Below are 21,183 nucleotides of genomic sequence, written 5' to 3' on the forward strand. Positions count from 1 at the left end.
ATCTGAAAAAAAAAAATGGTACTGATGAACCTAGGGGCACGACAGGAATAAAGATGCAGACTTAGAGAATGGACTTGAGGACACGGGGAGGGGGAAGGTTAAGCTGGGATGAAGTGAGAGAGTGGCATGGACATATATAAACTACCACATGTAAAACAGATAGCTAGTGGGAAGCAGCTGCATAGCACAGGGAGATCATCTCGTGCTTTGTGACCACCTGGGAGGGTGGGAGGGAGACGCAAGAGGGAGGAGATATGGGGATATATGTATATGTATAACTGATTCACTTTGTTATAAAGCAGAAACTAACACAACATTGTGAAGCAATTAGACTCCAATAAAGATGTTTAAAAAAAATAAAAGAAACAGTCTGCTTATGCAAAGTGGATTTGAGAAAGTCTCTGATTTTTTGGAACATGTTTAGAATACGCACAACATTTAAAATACATTTTAATTTGAAATATTGTAGGAATGCTTTCAAAATATGATGTGCTGGCACAATTTTAAAAAATTATCTTTGAGGAAAAGTCATCAAATTAAATAATACAAAGTAAAAAACTGAAATTCCTCAGCCAAAAGCCCGTGCGTCCGCATCCCTCTTTGGAGTTTTCCTTCTGGTTCTCAAGGACAACTTCATTTTGCACGTTTTGGGCACAATATCTAGATTCCTAAGCATTGTCTGTCTCCCAATCCCTGGGGAGAACTGCCTTGTCAAGAGTTTTCCACACTTTGTATGAGAATTTAGAGCAATCCGCGTTGAAAAAGGTAAAAGTATGGACTTCGACCTTGACTCCTCACATTGTCTCAGAAGTTCAAATCAGTCCTCATAAACAAATCGAGGACAAAACAGGAGCGTTTTCCTCAGGCATCTGAAAGACTGACAATCGTTTTTTATCCCCTCAATCTAAGTAAAGCTTTGTGGAGATGGCTAGAGCGGCATAATGTATGCTATAATTTGATATTCATAAAAATCTAAAGCGGCACATTAAGACTTTGTGTAGATCCCACAACCAACTTAAAAAATGAATATTTTTAAATTGCCCCGAAGTTCCATGCCACATGTGCTGGAAATATATTTTATTGCATGGTTATAAGTATTCATTTGAATTAAAGCATTCAAATGTCATATCAAGCAACACTGTAAGTTTTTAAACTAGGAAAAACAAAGAGCTTCTCTTGATTATGTGAAAAAAAAGATGTTTTCTTTCTCCCAGGCTTTGGGATCAGGTTTGTGCATTATAGAATAGGAAGTAGTCTTGGGCATTTGGAAAAATGCGGATCCCAGGAGTGAGGAAGTGTGTCAGGTCCTTTGTGCAGCAGGACATCTAGAGACCCACCTGCTGCAGAAAGTTACAGATGTTTGAGCCTGTCTACCTCTTGACAAATATTCTCAACACACCTGACCTGGGAACCGACAGGCATAACCCTTTTCCTAAAAAGGTACCAACACACTAAAATAAAATACATTTTCATCAAATCTCAGTATCGCTCCGTATAATCCATACATGCTGGAGAAATCTAGCTTTATATGCCGTTATAAAAAAGTATTTGAAATGAAATAAACACCTTAATTCACGCCCATCTTGAGACATACATACCAAAGTTTAAATGTTTAAAAACAAGGCCAAAAAGACATTTTTACAGTTGATAACAAACTACAAATTTGTCTGGGGAGAATAATCATTCAATGTTTGACAAAAGAGCTGTGATAAGAGATAAAGAACACAGCATTCACTGTCTAAAGAACCAGAGGGGGAAATACAGCTTGTCCCCAATCCCACATTTTCAACTATGTGTGCTATGATTACAGTTATAAACAATGGATACTGTGTCAGCACGCAGAAAAACAAACAATAGGCCTTTTTCTGAAAGTATCTGTAGGAAGAACATACAAACTAGTCAACAAGGGAACAGAAATAATCCTTGTTTTCTTTGTAAAAATAATACTTTAAGATTCACTTGCAAGAATGTTGGTATTCTTTTCCACTGTGCATTTTATTTTCCTCATTCACGATAGAATTTTTCCCAACTTGCACCTGGTCTGACCAACAGTCAGCTGGCTTCTGAGGATTCTCCCTGTGTACTCCCTGCAAGCCCCAGAGACCGTCGACAGCGGCACAACTGTGCTTTCTTTAGTTATAAAAGCAAGCTTGTGACACCCTTTGCTTGATTCAGTTAAAAACTGAATTAAATGAAACCAATTCAACAAATACTCCCTCAGTGCTTACTGCCTTGAAAGCATTGCTGGTTTAGGAGGAGATACATAGAGAGAGGAGAGAGACATAGCCTTCAAGAAGCTTACAGTCTACTTCGGGGTATAGGACAAGCCTAACATAGGCAAGACAGAATGTATATTTCATAAGGGAGACAATGATGAAGTGTCACGTTGGTTTAGAGGAAAAGAGATGGGTGGAAATGTCGTCGGATAAGAGAAGGGGTCACCTGAGAACAGCCTCCAAGCACAGAGGGTTTTGTGGTTGGAGGTGGGAGTGGGGAGAAGGCGGCCTTCTGTCGATGGACAGAGTGAGAGCAAAGTGTGGAGTGCAGGCCACAGAGGAGTCATCAAGAATGAATGGAACCCAAAGTGCCCATCTGGGAGGAGACGATGGAATCACAGGTCTCATAGCCCACAGACAGACTCATAAATCCTGATGCTGAGAGAAACCTTCTACGGGACCTGAGTGCCTCCACTCCAGAGAGGAGCGGCCTCAGGCCAAAGACAGGAAATGACTTCCCATGCATGACGGCACAGAGGGCAGCCAGGGGCAGAGGGCAGGACAGAGTGGGGATGTGGCCATCTAGATGGGGAGACCCAGGGATCTGAGCCAGGGCTGGGAAAGGACGAGGGGAGTGGGAGGGGCACCTGGCAGGGGGCGGAGGGGTAGAGCTAAGAGATGTGGGCGTCTGAGGAAGGGACTGTGCAGAAGACAAAGAAGCCCACGCTTTTGCCGAATTCTAGGTCCCGGCTCTGACACGGGTTTTGCTGAGGTTCTTAAACTGAGGGAGCAGTTTGTTCCCAGGAACTTTTATTCTTGCTAATACTTTTGACCTTTGAAGTGCAATCAGACTAAAAGTAGAAAATAGATCATTTTACTTTCTCTAAGAAAAGAAATTCAGATTTCATAAGAAAGCACATTCTTTCAAAGTCCCTTGTGTTGCCCTGCGGGGCCTTTAGATAATTTTCAGACACGTAGTTAACCTTCAGAATTACTTCAGTGCTTTGGGCTCTTTGCTCAAGAGCCCAAGTGCCTTCCTGGGGGGCCTGTCTGAACACTTGAGTCTCCCGCAACTCTTTGCAGCAACGAGATTGTTCCTTAATCTGTATTTTAGCTTTAGAAACCTTACACTGAAACAGCTGGCTCAGGGCAGACCATTGCTGGATGGGTCCCACCTTCATGACTGTGCTCTGAAGAATAAACGTCCTTGCAGAGGTTTGGGACTTCGAGTTTAGTTGAAGAATGTTCATACCTTCATTGGAAATTCCATTTATATTATATTTTAGGCAAGTTTTTTGGCTCCTAATAGGTTACCAATGAGTCGCTGCTGGTAAAGTTTACAGATTAAAACTTTCTGTTAGGATGGCAATGAGCTGTTTTTCTTCATTTGCTAATTACTGAGAAGGGAAAACCAATTTAAGGCAACCTGGACACAGTTGCATTATTAAGACTGGCATTAGAAACCTACCTCCTTCTATTGCTGATTCACCCTGTCTACTTGGGGGAATCTTTCTTATTTTTGGATTCTGTTACTTCTACTTTATATCAATGACTCTACTGCTTTTGTAGTGCTACCGGATCAAACTTACAAAAATAAGTGACAGGCCACCTGGGAGTCTGACCGTGAAAGCATTAACTGAGCATGTCCTGGGTGACCAGTGTGTCAGCATTTACATAAAGCGGGGACGTGAATGCAAGCCCTTGTCTGTCATGGGCGCTGGGCGCATGGCACTGGGAACAGCTGACTTTCTATTGATGCTGATGGCTTGACGGCTGCGTTTAAACACACTTTCACAAGACTCATTTGTATCTTTTTCCAAAGAAACTAAAATGGAGTCAGCTTGTTGAGGGGCTAGGAGGTAAAACTTCCTAGCAGAAAATGAAACGGAATGGTTGCTGTTTCATGGAAAAGGGACGTGGGAGAGGCTAGCAGTCTGTAAACTCAAAAGTGTTGATTGAGATACTTGCTACAATATACAATTGGCAAGGGCATCCAGTCTTTAAAGGTATCGGATAATAAATGGCAGGGCATAAAACACCTAGTTCACTTCTGCTTTTCTCCAATATATTATGTACCAAATGTCTGGGTAGCTATAGATACTTCTCTTTTTTCCCATTGGTTTATAAAGGGATTGTTAAAACACTGTGTTAAAGGCTAAATGTTCACTTACAGAATCGCGTTGCCTGAAACCAGAAGTCCTCACTACAGCTATTATGCATTTGTGAGCAAACCGCTTATCAGTTCATCTCGTGCCTGCCTCCTCTTCAACAAAATTATGTTAGACGTAGAACTTAGTGGTACAGATGATGCTTTCTTTGATCATACAAAGGGGCTTTATACTGGAATTATGAATCTCCACTTTAATTTGTTTTGGCAAAATGTGTTCTGCAGTGTTATTCCATTTCACTATCTTTGACATTTTTTTTTACAATTATCCTTTCATATCTTGTTAGACTAAAAGGGTATGGTCTCTACTGTTTCAAAGGAAAGTATGTTGGTTGCTTACAAGATGAATAAAAATTTAAAAGACATTTTTCAAGTTCTAGCATACATTCCTTAATTGTTCTTAGTAAATATTGACAAATTCTTAGCATTTGGAAAGATCCTAAGCTTCATGCCGGCTTTACATAAAGGAGTTTTTTCCCCACCACTATGGTATCCGGACGGACAGTGAGAACTGTTTTCTGGATCTCAGACACAGCACGAGAACAACATACAAACCTACAGGGAACTAAATTGTAATTGCGACTACTGAGGGAATTTTGGTGCAGAATATGTGACAAAAATGAAACAAGACAAAGCGTAAGAAGGGCTACTTAAACAAAATGGGGAGGCTTCACACTTTCAAGCCAGAGAAGAGCTCTGAGCTCAGATAGCAGGCCAACCCCCTGGTAGGAGCCCTGTTCCCAAGGGAGGGGGCTTTCAGACCTAAGGATTAGTGCCTCGACTCTTATAAAGGAGCGGGTGGACTCAAAAAATGCATCGACTCTCACCTCTAAGAGATTCCATTAGATGTCCTACTGTAGCTTTGGGGGTTAAATACACATTCGTTGAGGCAGAGTTATTAGTTAATCATTTTGATCAGGTCCAGTTTGCTGGCATCAACTGTCATCAAAAGAATTTATGCAGAAGCAAATCAACTCAACATTGAGTAAACATTTGGTTAATGCCTACTACGTACAAGCCAAAGAAAATAATGACTTGGGAGAGCTTTTGCTACACAAAGAATGGGTGATTTAGGGCTGATCTCCCTGATGTTATGGAGAAAGCCAGGACTGTGCTTGGAGACTCGATTTGCAAAAGATCACATAATTCCATTTAGGAAAAGATTTTCAAATCAATGCACACAACCCAACCTAGCTTAAAAATGACAATTGGAATTTTTTTCTTCACCAGAGAAGCACCAGCATGAGATTTTGTGTGTAGAAAGGCAGCTCCGCAGCAGTGCAAGGGAGCATTAACTAAGGAGAGGAGCGTGGAATCTCAGCTAGGAGACCTATTTCACAGTCCAGGAGAGAGATGTGGCTGGTCTGGACTCAGTGGGGAGCCAATGGAAAGAGCGTAAGAGAGTCTGACACAGGTGGAATCCCCAGGATGGAATGAATTGCCTGGGTGGTGGGTGAGGGAGCGGATGGCATACAAGATGGCTCTGAGGTTCTAGCAGAGCTGACGAAATGATCAATTTATTAATAAATATTGGGCGTGCAATAGGAGGAATAAATATGGGAAACAGTGAATTTAATTTTGCCCATACTGAGTTTAGGGTCTCTAAAATGAAGTTGAAAACATGAGTTTGGTATTCAGGAGAGAAAAGGCTTTTAGCAAAATAGACCTGGGAACCACTGACCTGGAAGTGAAATGGATGACACCGCCCTGGGGAGTGTGGAGCTGATGACCTGAGAGCATCAGTGCCTGCGGTGGAAGCGAGGGGATGAGTCAGAGAAGGCCAGGGGTAGAGAGGGAGGGGGACACTACGGCACAGGATCTAAGGGGGCAATGCCAAGATTCCCAAGAGTGATGCCCGATAGTAGGCATCAGAGCTACCGTCCTGCGCCCACTGAACGGGGTTGGAGGAACGGTGGTGGGCTGATTAAATGCTTCCTGCCTGTGCCAACCGGGCGGGGATCAGAGTGGTGGTTAGTAAATGCTCACTGAATTGAACAGAATTCCATCAAACTGAATTGAAGCAAGGGAATGCCATTTTTGAGTCCACGACGTGAGGCTGGGAGTGCCGAGGGGGCCATCCTGCAGCAGTGGTCCAAAGCGTGCACCTGCACGGGACCATCTCCACTGGCCACAAGACGTGACGTGCCCAGGCGAGGGTTGCTAGAAATGGACCAATGGAATCAAAAGCCCAAGTTCTTAGTGAGAGTATAAGAAGAGATTTGATCGGGGCACAAATGGACAAAACAGACCTCTGTACCACACTAGCTCTGCGAGGAAATTCCCTCCGAATTTGAGAGGGATCTCCGAGTGGAAACAGTGGAGTCTTGCTCTCCGACTGCGGCTCTAGAGCATGTGTAGCCTGGGCCGCTGGGCTGTGGGAGCTGAGAGAACACGGGTGGCCCAGAGCGTTGGACCAGCCGCCCGGAGTTCCATCCTGAGCACAACGGGGTAGGTCTGAAAGTTCACCAGGGAAGGGGATGCACAACAAAGCTCCAGGCTACATGGCCCGTTTGAGGATTCTAGAAGGTCGCAGGTCATGCGTGCTGAGGTGCTAGCACCTGCAAGCCGGGGTGCGGGCTGAGCCGGTGTTAACATAATGGCCCTGTCACCACTTAAGGATGCTGTGAAAAATCTAGACGTCCTATGATGGCCCTAAACTATCCTAGGACTTTACTGCGAGGCTGGACTCGGGATCCACGCTTCAGAACACCCCGTCCAGATGGACCCCTGTGATCAAGTTGTGCGCACTGTGACCAGGGGCCTCTGATCTTTCTTTTTTAGGTTCATTTTCTATTACAATCCAGGCTTACTCTAGGCAATTGTTCCCACTTACTTTTTCAGTAGAAATCGACTGTGACACCTCCCATCTCTCCTTTACCTTCCTCTCTCCCATGCCCCATGCGAGGGGCTGCGGGATGGAGAGGGGGACTCTTCCCACCATCACTGGGGTGGGCAGCGTTTGTGTCCACTTTCTGGACCATGCATGTTAATTTAACTACTCTTGGTTTCTGCTCATTAACTGCCTTTCTGGCTTTAGCCTTCTCAGCCCTTCAGGTGTCAGGCCAGAAAACAAAACAAATCTTCAGTAACCTGCTCTAATTTGCACAGCTGGTTCCGTTTCCCTGTGCCCGCTGGGTCGGAGTGTGGTCCAGTTGCTCCTGTCTTATCCTCCATACGCGGCGCACTGGTTTGTGGTGCCTGCAGCACCGTCTTTCTTCAAGGATGGTCAGCTTTTCTCTCTCCTTGCGCCTCTAGGTGCCTTTACTTAGGTTTGTGTTTTTTTTTGGTTTTTGCTTTATATTAATGCCCTAAATCGGGCCAGCTTGTGTTCCCTTATCTTGCTGACCTCTCTTGTCCAGTGCTGGAGGAGAGCAAGGCATGTGAGGCCCTGAATTTTAACTAGTTTCAGTCTGATGGATATTTTAAGGAATTCATAATTATTTTTTTCCTAAGAGCTCTTTAGGGACTCACAGCCTGTGTACCACTTAGAACGGTCAGAGGCATTAAACCTGTGTGGCCAATGTGTGTGTTTGTGCGTGTACGTGTATACTTACTTCTGCTTTCCATTTAGGCACCCAAAGCTCTTTGCAATTATTAACGAAATAAAACATTTAAGTAGATTGTAGGATTATTTGCACACGACAATTTTCTAATAGTTTTCATTATAGTTTGATACTCAAAATTCCCCCGTGATTTGTCACGGCCACAGGAAATGTATGGGAGGCAGGTTTACTGAGCTGGCACTGAGGATGTATATGTAGAGACTCAGTATAACCTGCAGCATTAAAGAAACAATTTATGTACAGGACTCACTAGACACTTAAATAGACCTAAACTGAATAAGAAATGCTGCTTTAAAATTTCCAACTACTCTATGTTCTGTTATCTATGAGTCCTGCATATTCGCACCAGGGTAAATTTCTTAAGAAACTGTGAGCAAGGAGCTAAATTTGCACATTGATTTTTGTCTTTTGTCTGCAGTTTAAGGCTAATTTAAAAGGATGGTGAGGAGACTCTATTTTCAACTGGCTGAAGTTCAATAAGAATATAATAAAACATTGTTACAGCAAACTCTTTCACAGTGAAATTTTGGCAAAGCCTAACCTAATTCCTTTCAATGTGCTCCAATACAGCCAAAACACTGTTCTACTGAGCAGGGCACCCATTAGAGTGACAAGCTTCCTACAGTACCAGGAATTTTCCATATTTTATTTCAAACCAAATCAGCATTTCAATGCTTTGAATTAAGACTGCAAAAAGGAAATGTTTTATAATAAAGTCAATAAAAGCCACATGGTTTCATTACAACTATATTTTTATCATTGGCCTGCATTTTTCTAATATCAGAAGCATATTTGATCACTTTAGATGTAGGAAATTACTTCATTTAATTATTCTTGCAGTGAAAGCTTTGTAATACTTTAGTAAGGCCTACTTATTAACTTAAAGATCCTAATGAAAAGAGTGACCATATAACATATCTCTTTGGGTACAAATCAAGAAAGGGAAGTTTTAAAGGTGTTTCTTTTTCTTTCTTTTCTTGTTTATTTTTTTGACTCTGCCCCTTCCGGCTAGGTTGACTTTTAGATCCACTGCTTCCTAGTGATAGAAGAGCTGACAGGAGGCTTTAGAGGGACCACAGGCTGGGGTTCCTAAAATCAGAAGCATGGAGGCTTCTGTATACTTCGTGCTTCACTTCTTGCTTATCTTCCTAAAAACACTGGGCTTTGTCATAAAACTTCCCTACAAGTTGCCAGTGGCTTCCCATTGTTTTCAGGGTAAAGTTAATTGGTCAAAAGCAATGCAGTTTTGACCTCATCTGCAGACAAGGCCAGCACTTTTTTAGCCTGGCCTTCAGTGCTCTCCACAACCCCAGAGTGCCTGCCCTTGCCACCTCCCTCTGCTTCTCCAGGTGGATCTTCTCCCAGAGCCAGTGTCCCACTCAGTGTCCTCTGAACCCCGGGAATCTTGCCTTCTCACCATCTGGATCATTTTCCTGTTTTCGGATGCCTCCCATCCTCATTCATCCATTCTTCACTCATTCAACCAATATTTATGATCATGCAATATGGACCACATTGTTTCATGGCTGTATCTTCTAAACTGTAAAGTCCCACCCATCCTTCAAGCTATGTTTCTTCCACAGGCTTCCTTAACTGCAAAGGACTGTCGGAACCTCTCTCTCCCCTGGGCTCACAGCCCGTCTGCCACTCTGCCTCTGCTCGGCGAAGCTGGGGCCCCTGTTTGGACTTGACTTAAGAGCATCAAACGAGACTGTGCTCTGCAAATGACTACCTCTGTGGCCTCAAGCAAGTCCATTAAAGTCTACAAGTTTCAGTTTCCTTGTTGATAAAATAGGGAAATATGTACATCACAAGATTGCTTGTGTAGATAAAATGAGATAATATTGGTGGAATTTTTCTGTTTATGTAAAGGATGATTATTTCATATCTATGTCAATGTTTAAATATGCATTTTATTAATTTTTGTTAATTAAATTCTTCTTTTCAATGAAGCCTGCTGAATATAAAAGAGAACCTGAGTGGAAGGTAGAGACCACATTAAACAGCAAGAGCCTCTTTTTGGATATATCATTGGCTCTAGTGATTGTTTCGGCAGCATGGAAATTGGTGGGGATTGGTATGGCGGAAGGCAATAAGACTCATCACCAGTCTTATCTGGATTGGCTTCATAGACAGAAGAACATTCCAAAGACCACTCTTGCACTGCGTTTTAACTGAGAACCAAGATAAAGTAAAACAAACTATTAATTTACGCAAAGCCTAAAGGGTTGAGATTTCTTCAGTAACTTATCCTTCAGCCGATTTTATGAACACGAATTTTCAAAAATAGGTGAAAGCAATAACTTGACTCATGGGTGGGAAGCAGTGGGCTCAATAACAGGAGGACAAGTAGCAGTTACTTCACAACTTAATCGGGGAATAAAGAGGGCCTAGAAAAGTCTATCACCTTCAGTCGAAACTACAAGAGGGATTGAGTAGGGTAAGCCCTAAGAATGTTCGTAGGTAATCTGTCTGAGTTGAAATTTGACCAAGAATAATTAAAACTCACCTAAGAGCAGTAAAGCGAAAAGGATGGGAAGTGAACAGGAGCTTTGTTTCAGATCAACAGCAAGGCAGCTCCAACAGCATCCTGGGGCGGTTTGGCCCTGTTTCAGGGCCGGTTCCCAGTCCGCACATACTATCTGGCCCGCACCTCCCCAGCCTTGCTAGCCTCTGGCTCACCACTGACCAGGTGGAACTCAGGTTACTGTGGTGTGCACGGTACTTTTCCTCAGTGATGAAAAACATGTTCATAGTAACTGAGTGGTTAATGGTGAGAAATAAACCAACAATGTAGGTTACTGACCAATAATGAAATGCTGCTCTCTAGTTTGACAAAGAACAAAAATATGTCTAAAGCCAGGGCTGGCTGAAGATGTATGTGTGTTTTTCTGCCACCACAAGCAAAGCACCTCCAGTTCTCTTCCCCCACACACATACGGAGCATTTCCAGAGACGTGTCCTCGGGTGGTGGCTGAGGAAGGGGCGGGGGGACAGCTGGCATGAGACACAGAGACTGGGAACAAGTTCACAGTGTTCATCTCTAGGGACTCACGGAATAATTGAGAATTGGCTCTTTCATCTCCATCCCCTGCTCGGCTTTTTGCTGCCCCTGAGCCTCTGCTGTCCCCAAGTGGCCATCCTGATCACTGAGTCGTCCATCGAGATGCTATGTGTGTGTGTAGAAGTTTGCTGAGGCTTCCCGTTAACAAGGCTGTGCTGTGTACTCTTCATCTAACCCTAAGTTTACAGAACAGCCCGTGGTGGACAGATGTGCAGGTATCAGAGTCAGTCTGATTTGGTTTCAAATCCTGGTGCCAACATCTGCCAGCAACGTGGCAGCAGGACCTCTCAGCCCAGGATCCCTGAGCCCAGCATCATTCAGCCCTTCAGCCCAGCATCTCTCAAGCCAGTATCCCTAAGCCCAGCATCTCAGCCCCACCATCTCAGCACCGGCTGCTCCCACACAGGTACCCACACAGGCGACTAAGTGATTTAACGCTGCTTTGACTTTTGGGGAAGGTTGCAAAGCCAAGTAGTTAGAGATACAGATTGTGAGTCACACATATCTGGACCACACCCCGGCTCTGTTATTTACAACCTGACTGCCCCTTGTTAAATGTTGTAACTGCTCGAGTGCGAACTTTCTATATAAAATGCGAATTACAATACCAATCCAGCAGAACACACGCAGCATTTGGCATGGGGTAATGGAGCTGACTGGTCACTCTGTGAGAGACAGCAATTGTTGTTAATAATTTGTGGATAATCTTTGAGAAAAGAAATGTAAAGTCTGATTTTCTGCACTATTTCAACCTAAGAAACAGAGCTCTCTATGTATTTGAACGACCAAGTAAGTTGCTCATGAAAGTATAAGGAAGTATAAGTATGAACTGCTTGATAGTGACCACGCAGAAAACCTCTCATAAACTCAATGACACTCTTCAGCAGTATTTCCATGATCTATTTAAGATAAGCTATGCAACAACTGATGCAAATTCATTATTAAGTACAGGAGTGTAAAAGTAAATGTCATCGTGGCTAGTAATAGTAGAAAATCTTGTGAAAGAGCGTCATGATATTTTAATGAGTATACTTGTTGATAAACCCAAGATTTATTCTCCCCAAATGGAAAGAAGCATTTATCTTCACAAGCTTCTCATTTTTCAGAAAGTACCAATCAGGTGAGTGACCCACTTAAAGCTTTCCACTGGGGAAGCCAATATGCCTGGGGAATGGGCAGCAAAACTTAATCTTGAACAGAAACCTTAATTCCTTAATCAGAGACACAGGTCAGATGGAAGAACGGGTGAAGAATAAGGGAAAACAGAACAAAGCCAAAAATTATGTATGGCTTGGAAAGCAATACAATACTTGGAGCTGATAACTGGATAACACAAGTGATATCAAAGTCCGTTTCCTCTTTAGAGAGACCTCCCGAAGTTAGCACAGACACTGGATGGCTTGGATGGGTCACTTTGGCTCACTGTGCGTGTGTTCAGGGCTCACAAGAATTTCAGGGCGGCAGCACTCCACCCCGTTCCAGGCTGGCCATCCCTGTCTGACAAGTTCCCCTGTCTGGGTTTCAGGGATTTCATTTGTAAATGGATGGGCAGAATCAGATGGTATGTCAGGGCTCACACTTTGGATACTGCTAAGACCTTTGTAAAGAACTGCCAGATACGGTCCCTGCCCTCAGGGAGCTTACAGTCTAGAAGGGAACTAGCTGTAAACTGACGGCATGCCAGGATAGCAACCATGTAAGGTTTTGTTTGTTTGTTTGTTTGTTTTTTAGAAACACTAAATGAGTGGGTTGAGCCCAGGTCGCTTGGGGATTCTACGCCTCATCCCCTTAGGAGTGGCCCAGCAAGGGGTCCATATTACAGGAGGCAAAGCCAGAGTTCTTCCTGCACCTGCTTCTTTCCTTTGTCTCAGTTCCCTGGCAGGGGGCCCTGTGGATTCACCTCTCCTCCCGATGAAGTGCCTAAGTGAAGATTAACAGGATATCAATGCAAACCAAGCTGCAAAGCTTTTTACTATAAAACATGTTTCCATTTCTAAGAAAGAAACCCACAGTCTAAAACTTAAGCTATTTCATTAAGTCCCCAGTGGTAAGTCTCTGTGACTTATTTCATCAACCTGAAAATTCAACGCATAGCAAATGAAAAGTAAAAACTTTATTTCTATAAGAACAGAAAAAATTTGGCCTCTTTAAAGAGAGAGCTCTATCAACCCAAATAGGAATTGTCACATGTAGTTTTATCAAAATTTGCTTGTATTACATGAATGCTTTATCTTTGAATGGCAATTGGAAACACACCAGAGACACTGAGTTCCACAAAACCATCAATGATTACAGAATGCTGAAAATATTGTGGCTAACTCTTCCTTTTCTCCACGTAGGGTGTCTGTGGGGTGGGTATAGGGAAGATGAGAAGCAGGGCATCCACCCAGGGAGCCTGGAGACACAGCCCATTCTACCAACGCACATACTTTTGTTAATATGTCTAGCAGTAAAGATTAGGTTTGCCTGCATATGACAGAAAACATATAATACTGGCTTAGGTAAGACAGACGTTTATTCTTTCTCATGTCAGTAAAAGTCTGGAAGGAGGCAGTCGGACTATTATGAAGTCTTAAGAGCTCCACAAAGTCATTGGAGAACTGGACTTCCCCTACTTTTGTACTTAACTTTCCTGCCTGTGTCTTCCGTCTCATGATTGCTTCATAGCCAAAGGTGGTTGCTGGAGCCCTAGCCTTCTCATCGGAGTTCCAGGCTGCAGGAAAGGAAGGAAGGACAAGAGGTTCGCCCTCCCCAGCTGAAGGCCATGCAACACTTCTCCTCTGCCACTGGCCACGACTTACTCAACAGGCCCACACCAAACTGCAGGGGTGGCTGTGTAAGTTGTCTTGCTGCTGAGGGCAGTGCCCTGAACAAAACAGCAAGGTGGTCACTAAGGAATAGGGGAGAATGGATGTTTCCAGCATCCGGCAGCTGCTGCCTCAGTTTGTGTGTAAACACGTGATGGTGGCCTTGATGCTGGCAGGAGACCCTCCACCACACAGCGTCTCTGTCTCCACGTTGCTCCTCTCCCTCCTGGCCCGGCCCCGTCTGCTCTCAATGCTACTGTCTTTCTCGGTTCTGGAACACTCTCACGTGAATGCTCCCTGCTCCGTCTTGAATCTGCAGCTGGCCATTCGGTCAGTGACCATGTTTGAGCCCCTTCTATGTGCCAGGTGGTGAGCAAGATAGAGCAGGTTTGAGCCCTTGATGAACAAAGGGTCAGGGAAGCCCAGCACCAACAGGTCACGGGAGCAGTCCGCGCTGCGGGAAGAGCCCGGGGGGAGGCCTGAAAGCTTCGGCAGGGGCCTGAGCCCACCACAGTGCCTTCCTGACCCTTTGGCCAGAAAACATGGTTGAACCTCCCCCGCCCCTCGCAAAAATCCCTTCTCTAATTTCTTTCCTGATGCTTTCACTCTCTCCTTCATGATTAGTTTCTCGAAAAGGGGTTTATTGCCCCCGACCGCGGTCCGTCCCTCAGCCCTCCATTGACTAGCTCTGTCCCCGCGGCTCTGCTGTGCCTTCTCTCTTGGAGGCCATGCGCCCCGAGACACCGCAGCCGGGACCCTTCCCAGGCTGGGTCTTCCGTGCTCTGTCCTCTCCGGAGCTCCCACTGTGTGGTACAGACTCTGCGGTGGGATGGGGGCCCTTCTGGTTTTCCTCTCCCAGCTCTGACCTTAGAAGCCACCCTCTGGCTCCTCTTCCGCTTCCCTGCGCCTCTCACATACAGGTGATCTTCAACACAGCTGTTCTTGGCTTACTCTGCTTTTTTTTACCCCAAGATTTGATGAAATGAAATTTTTTTTATCATTTTACCATTGATTTTTGGGGGGGTTAGGGTTAGGGTTAGGGAAGGGAAGGGAAGGGGAAAAAATCTTTTTCATTGAATTTTATCAATAAAATTTGATAAAATGAAATCAGCATTTCCGGTTATTAGCTTCAGCGGACACTGCCATGTCCCCCCCGACCCGGCCCCAACCTTCTGTATAATGAACTGCTGTGCGATGCCCAGGGCTGCTGTGATTCCTGTTCCTGTCTCCCCTTCCGCTCCTGCAGTTTCCACACAACCTTCATTCAGCCTCTTGCTCTCTGTCCTGGCTGCACCCACCGCCTCCAAGCTGCCCCCTTCTTTCAAGTAGCTAGCTGCCTCTCTCCTCTGGCCTGAAGCACAGTTGTGACTACTCCCTCACGAATTTGCAAATCTTTGATGGCAACTTATAGCCTCTGGCATCCAGCCAGACTCTGGGCAGCCCTTAAACACTCCTTATTGCTCTCTTTCCAGTCATGACTCCTCTCTCTGGTCTCTCCTCCACAACCACTGCTGCAAGCTTGTTGCTTACGTGCAAAGCCTTTACTCAGGCTATTTCAGCCTAGAGCACGCTTTTCCCATTTGTCCAGGTTTTGAAATCTCCGTGAAATGTTTTACAAAATCTTCCCTCATCTCTAAAGCCGGGCTCCAACAGCATTTCATCTACATTACTTGCACCCTTGTACAATTTATCTCCTGAACTTGACTGCAGCCTCCTTGAGGACAGGAATTTTGTCCTAGTTTCTCCTCCCTCCCACCCTCCGTCCCTCCTTCCCTTCCTCTCTCTTTCTCCCCATTTCAGTAGCTAACATAGTATCTTTTACCTGGTGAGTGATCAAAAACTGTTTACTACATGAATAAACAAATGATAATCAAAAGAAGACAAGTCGACGGCATACCCAGGCCTTTGGGCTGCCAGGTGAGCCGGTGAACACAGGGAAGTTTCCCTTGTTCTCCATCATTAGGACAAAGTGTCACTGACCAGAGAATAAGAAAGTTTTACCCTCGTGACTTAGCCCAGAGATTGCACAATTTTTTCTTGAAGCAAATGTAATGGCAAGAGAATCAGAGATGTGTTTGTATATCTGTCCCGCCCACCCTCTGTGTCCAAGAACAGTCATGGCCACCTGAAGAAATGAAGGAGTTATCAAAATGAAGAAGGGAGCGCTTGTGTGCAGACAGCTTAAAGACACCCCACCCTAAGACAGAGCAACTAACATTTACTAATCACTCTTAACTCATTGACTTTTGTTTTGTCATTCTCTTAGTAAGGTTATTTTGACTTGGAAGTCAAGATCTGTAAATTAGGTAAGGGCTCAAATATAAACAGAAAAGACTTTTTACCTGAGCTATGCATAGGAGAACTGAAATATTAAATCAGGAGTGATTCTAGTATCTGAGATTAGAAATCCAAAATTGAAAAGGCCCATTTATCTTCTGACCCACTATGACCCAGAAGCAAAATGTGGTCCTATAAATGAAAAACACTAGGATCCTTCGATGGAGATATGCCTGAGGAAACGGAGCTATGCCTCCTCTTCTGATGGGTGTCGCTCACATCTCACCTGGCTTAACACTGGGTTACGGATCACAGTATCATGGACCAGGGCTCAGAAAGTCCTGGTTCAATTTGCAGCTTACATGCTACAGGACATTTGGTCCTTTCTCACTCCCCGTTATGCACCCTAGGAGCTGTCTGCCTGAACTGCCAACAGCTAGTACTTTCATGTGCCCCTTGGTATATCAGAGAAATCTATTGAGGCCTTCCACCAAAAATAATTATTCCAAAAATTCCTCAGGAGTGGTAGCATCCACGGTGATGGGGGGGGGATGATTCATGAACTACTGTCTATAGCCTTCCTAGGTCTCTCCCCACCAAGCCAACTCGAATAAATACGTAATCCAAGTAAAAATGCTGTGCTTGCTCGGCAAACACAGCTTCAAGAAGAGCCTCCTTAGCTCCCTTCCAACCAGATCGCCTGCATAAAGAGATCTCGGAGCTGACGTCAGTCCCCGGGCTTTAAAACTACTCTCCTCCCCAGCTCCCCACCCCCGGGCCAAACCCCAGTATCCAAAGGGCAGATCTCAGGGGAAAATACTACTGTGGTCTGCCTTCTTCTCAACAAACAGGTATCAGCAGTGATTTTAGAGCCACAGAGTCCCAGGCTACGGCACAGGATGGGAGACTAGGATAATTTCACCTAATGAAGATAAGAAGGGGGAGAGATGAACAGCTTTCAGTCATACAAGATATATGATGCGGCAACATGGCAGCGTAGGAGAAGCCTGGCAGTTCAGCTCTGCTACTAACCAGCTGTACTTCGGACAAATGTTTTCATCTCTCTGAACTTTAGTTTCCCAATATAAAACAGGTAAACCTCAGGCCTCCTTCTTATGTTTGTGAGATTAAATGAGGTACTGATGGCGACGGTGGTGATGGTCATGGAGACGGTGCCCAGCTATTTCCGCCTGGAATGAGAACTGAATGCAAAGAAGCTGACAAACCCTTAGGAGAGGTTTAAATTGGATACATGAAATAATTTCCTTATAGTGACAAACTCAGAGGAGGCTGGGCTTCTCCTGCAACAGTCCCTAAAATAGAGGCCCCTTTAAGTGGGTCAGCCATGGCTCTGGTGTGGTTTTGCCAGAGCAGTGAGAAGACTGGTTGGTCTCCCGGAGAAGAACGTGTCTCTGCATCTGTGACCAGATGTTGGGAACCTGAAGCTTTAGAAATCACATTCTCCATTCTCTGTTCTGTGCTCAGGCTGGGTGGCAACGTGACCCTCTAAGTAACCAGGAAAGGACATTTTACAGAAGAAATCCCTTCTGGGTAAGCAGAATTCTTTGCAAGGAGCTCTGTGGCTGGCTGAACATTCCTGAGTCTTGCATTCCCTTGCACAGGGGAGTGAAAGCACTGCTTGATTACTTTGGGGTTCTGCCTTGTCATAAATGTTCAGCTAGCAGCTGCTCCAGGGAGCCCGTGCCACCCGTTCTGCATTGAATCATCTTAACGCCGGGAGCCCAGAGCGCCGCTTGGAGATCTGGGAAGAATGAGCCACCACCACCCTGTCTTCAATTTTAAACCAGCAACTCACGAAGTGCTGGTCAAGCGTGGGTGGAAGCTGTTGGTTTGGGAACTTCCAGACACCCACTAAAGCACACTCCTGCTTTTTAGGGTAGAGGGAGTGACCTTAAAAGTATTTTCTACAAAAAGGAAAGTAGTGACTTGAATTACTACCCTATGTTCTGGAGGCTCCAGGCAAAATCATTTGAAATGTGTGGGGAGATAGGAGAGCAAAGTTGTTGAGGAGTCTTACGTAAGTTACGATGATCCTACCTTATTTCAGGATTCAAAGTCTAAAGTAGAGTAAAGAGGGGAAACCTACCTATGTCATGAAGGAGAATGGCAGTGTTTTGGTTTCTCAAAGGGGTTATGGTATCTTTATAAGCCAGGCATGCAGACCTTCTACAGTCTTGCCCTGGGTGAGAAAAGATCGTGGCTTCAGATTCTATTCTGAGTGACCATGTTTGGCAATTCCTAAACCTGTCTGTTATTTTTGAAATGCAATAGATGTTAGAATTGTAAAGAAATTTGGATATAATCTAGACCAATCCCAAAATTTAATTTTTTTTTTTTTTTTTTTTTGTGGTACGCAGGCCTCTCACTGTTGTGGCCTCTCCCGTTGCGGAGCACAGGCTCCGGATGCGCAGGCTCAGCGGCCATGGCTCACGGGCCCAGCCGCTCCGCGGCATGTGGGATCCTCCCGGACCGGGGCACGAACCCGCGTCCCCTGCATCGGCAGGCGGACTCTCAACCACTGCGCCACCAGGGAAGCCCCAAAATTTAATTTTTTTTTTTTTTTTTTTTTTTTATAGGCTCCGGACGCGCAGGCTCAGTGGCCATGGCTCACGGGCCCAGCCGCTCCGCGGCATGTGGGATCCTCCCGCACCGGGGCACGAACCCGTGTCCCCTGCATCGGCAGGCGGACTCTCAACCACTGCGCCACCAGGGAAGCCCCAAAATTTAATTTTTAAAGTAACTTTTTTTCCTGATTCAGTTCATTATGGAAAAGATGGTAAACAAAAAGAATAAAGAAAAAAAAATACTTTATACTCTCCCTTCCAAGAAATAGCCGTCATTGCCATTAAGGTGCATTTCCTTCGTGTGTGTGTGTGTGTGTGTGTGTGTGTGTGTGTGTGTGTGTGTTATTTAAAACGCACATATTAACACACAGTTGAGATTCTATTATATATGTTTTTACATCTTAATTTTTAACTTTTTAACCTGATGGTTTTATCATGTCCTTAAAAACTTTTCACTCTAAATAGCAACATAATATTACATCACAGGAATAAAACATAATTTATTTAACCATTTCCATACTGGTGAACATTTTACTTATTTCTATTTCTTCACTATTGTTGAAAAGAAATTTAAAATATCTAGTTACTTCAGTCTACTTCCATCTTTAATTATTTCCTCAGGTTTAATTCTTAGATTTAAAAACGATTACGTTGAGTTTGTGAATACTTTAAAATCCAGTTGGCATACGGAGCTCTGTGTTAGGGATTAGGGACTGCAGTCAAGAAGTCTAGAATCTTCTGGAGATCGCACAGGTCTGCAGCGCCAGAGTGTGCGCTCAGCCCAGGTGTCCTGACTCCCCAGTAAGGTTCTTGCACATGTGTTTCGGGACCCAGTAAGAGTGATGGAAACAAAAAATTGTATTAATCGATGAAAGCTGCATTCTTTTTCCCGGGAAAAGATCCATGGGGGTGTTTACTTTTTCTCAGATTGTGTGTGTGTGTGTGTGTGTGTGTGTGTCTGTGTGTGTGTGTGTGTACACTAATAAAAATCATTCACTGACCCGAGTCAAAGAGGCTTTTTCTCTGGGGCAAATTGCTATTTACCCTGATGCCAAATCAAAATATAGTTTCTGCAATTAAAATAACTGAAGTAGAAAAAAATCCAGTTATCTGTATTGTGATTTGGGGAACTCCCATTTAAAGAATTGCATGTGAAGTTAAGGCCGGCTTATTTGGGTTGAGGGGACAGAAACTTCTTGAGTTGACCAAAATAGGGTAACTGCAAATTTCCAATGCTAGCTACAAATTTTAGACATTAAAAGGCAATTTGCAAGTTTTAAGTATATACCAAGAGGCACAAGGCCTTGTTCTAAAATAATAAGTGTGGCTTAATAAAATGTAGAAGCCGAGAGCTTCCTGGGATTATAGTAAAAGATATTTTTATGTTTGGAAGACACTTCTGTAATTTGCATTTTTACTGGGGCTCTTGCTGAGACGACTAAGGACAAACAGGGGCCTTGGTCCATTAACTTTGTGTGTCAAGTCCATGGCCTTCTTACATGTCTTGGTATACAAATAAATCCACAGTAGACTCTGTGATGGAAAATGACACCCCCGCCCCCAGCCCCCTGCTCTCAGAGGGCAGAGATGGCACTTCCACACTCTCAGGCCAACTGGGCTAACTGAGGTCAACCTTCAGTGAGGGGCTCCTGACCCACAGGCTCATGTCACACCAGGAAGGAAATAGTTCTTCCTCAATCTGTAAGTCTTTCTTTCTCCTCTTTTCACCCCTCCATCTACTTCCATTGCCTTATCACCGCCTAGCTGGCTGCAGCTGACCAGTGCAGACTTATAAATTGTGAGACTTTGGGGGATGGGGGTGGGATTTTATTTCTAGATTAATTTTGGACCTTTTTGCACCTTTTTGTTGTGTTATTACTGATACATCATTGGGAATAAGATAAGATCCTGTGCTTTAGAGCAGATAGGCTGAGGTTGGAGTCCCACCTCCAACACTACGTGATCTTGGGTAAATAGCTTAGCCTCTCTGAGCCTCAGTTTCCTCATCTGTAAATTGGGAACAACAATAATAACTCCCTTATACGGGGGTGAAGGTAAAATGAGACAGAGCAGATACATTGCCTAGCAGACATTCTGGCACTCAGTACGCACCCAGTCCCCCCTCGGAAGTGCCTCCCTTTCACTGACATTTTTCTCTCATCTTGACTGCTGGGTGGTAAGCTTGTTTCTATTTCTTCACAATTCTTCCCAGTCAATATTCCGTTATTGTTACCATTTCTTCAGTAATATACTTGTCACTGAATGGAGTCTTAATGTAGCCACCAACATGTTCTGCTTTGCTTTTAGAATTATGATTGAACCTGAATTTTCAATCTTTTGAAATATAAAAACCAGATTAAGTTAGGTATATTACAACTAGTTGATGCAAAAGCCTTTATGCTCTCGTTTCACAGAAAAGCAAGCCCAATGATTTCTGAGAATCTGTTATTATCTAACACCAGGTGAAATTGTCTCACTTTTATAGATCATTTGAGGAGCTGACT

At 44.2% G+C, this 21,183-nt stretch overlaps 1 protein-coding gene across 2 annotated transcripts in view; it reads right to left on the bottom strand.

Annotated features, from left to right (window-relative positions):
• PACRG (parkin coregulated) overlaps nt 1-21,183 on the bottom strand; it is a 515,599-nt gene that overhangs the window by 110,927 nt on the left and 383,489 nt on the right. The window contains exon 7 of one of the 2 annotated variants that reach the window (XM_065888882.1): nt 2,031-2,041. The exons of the other annotated variant lie outside the window; for it this stretch is intronic. Coding sequence (XP_065744954.1) covers nt 2,031-2,041 — 11 coding nt within the window. The remainder of the gene's footprint in view (nt 1-2,030; nt 2,042-21,183) is intronic. 2 annotated transcript variants of the gene reach the window in all.

This window comes from Phocoena phocoena, chromosome 12, assembly GCF_963924675.1.
Source record: "Phocoena phocoena chromosome 12, mPhoPho1.1, whole genome shotgun sequence".
In the NCBI taxonomy this organism is placed as follows: domain Eukaryota; kingdom Metazoa; phylum Chordata; class Mammalia; order Artiodactyla; family Phocoenidae; genus Phocoena; species Phocoena phocoena.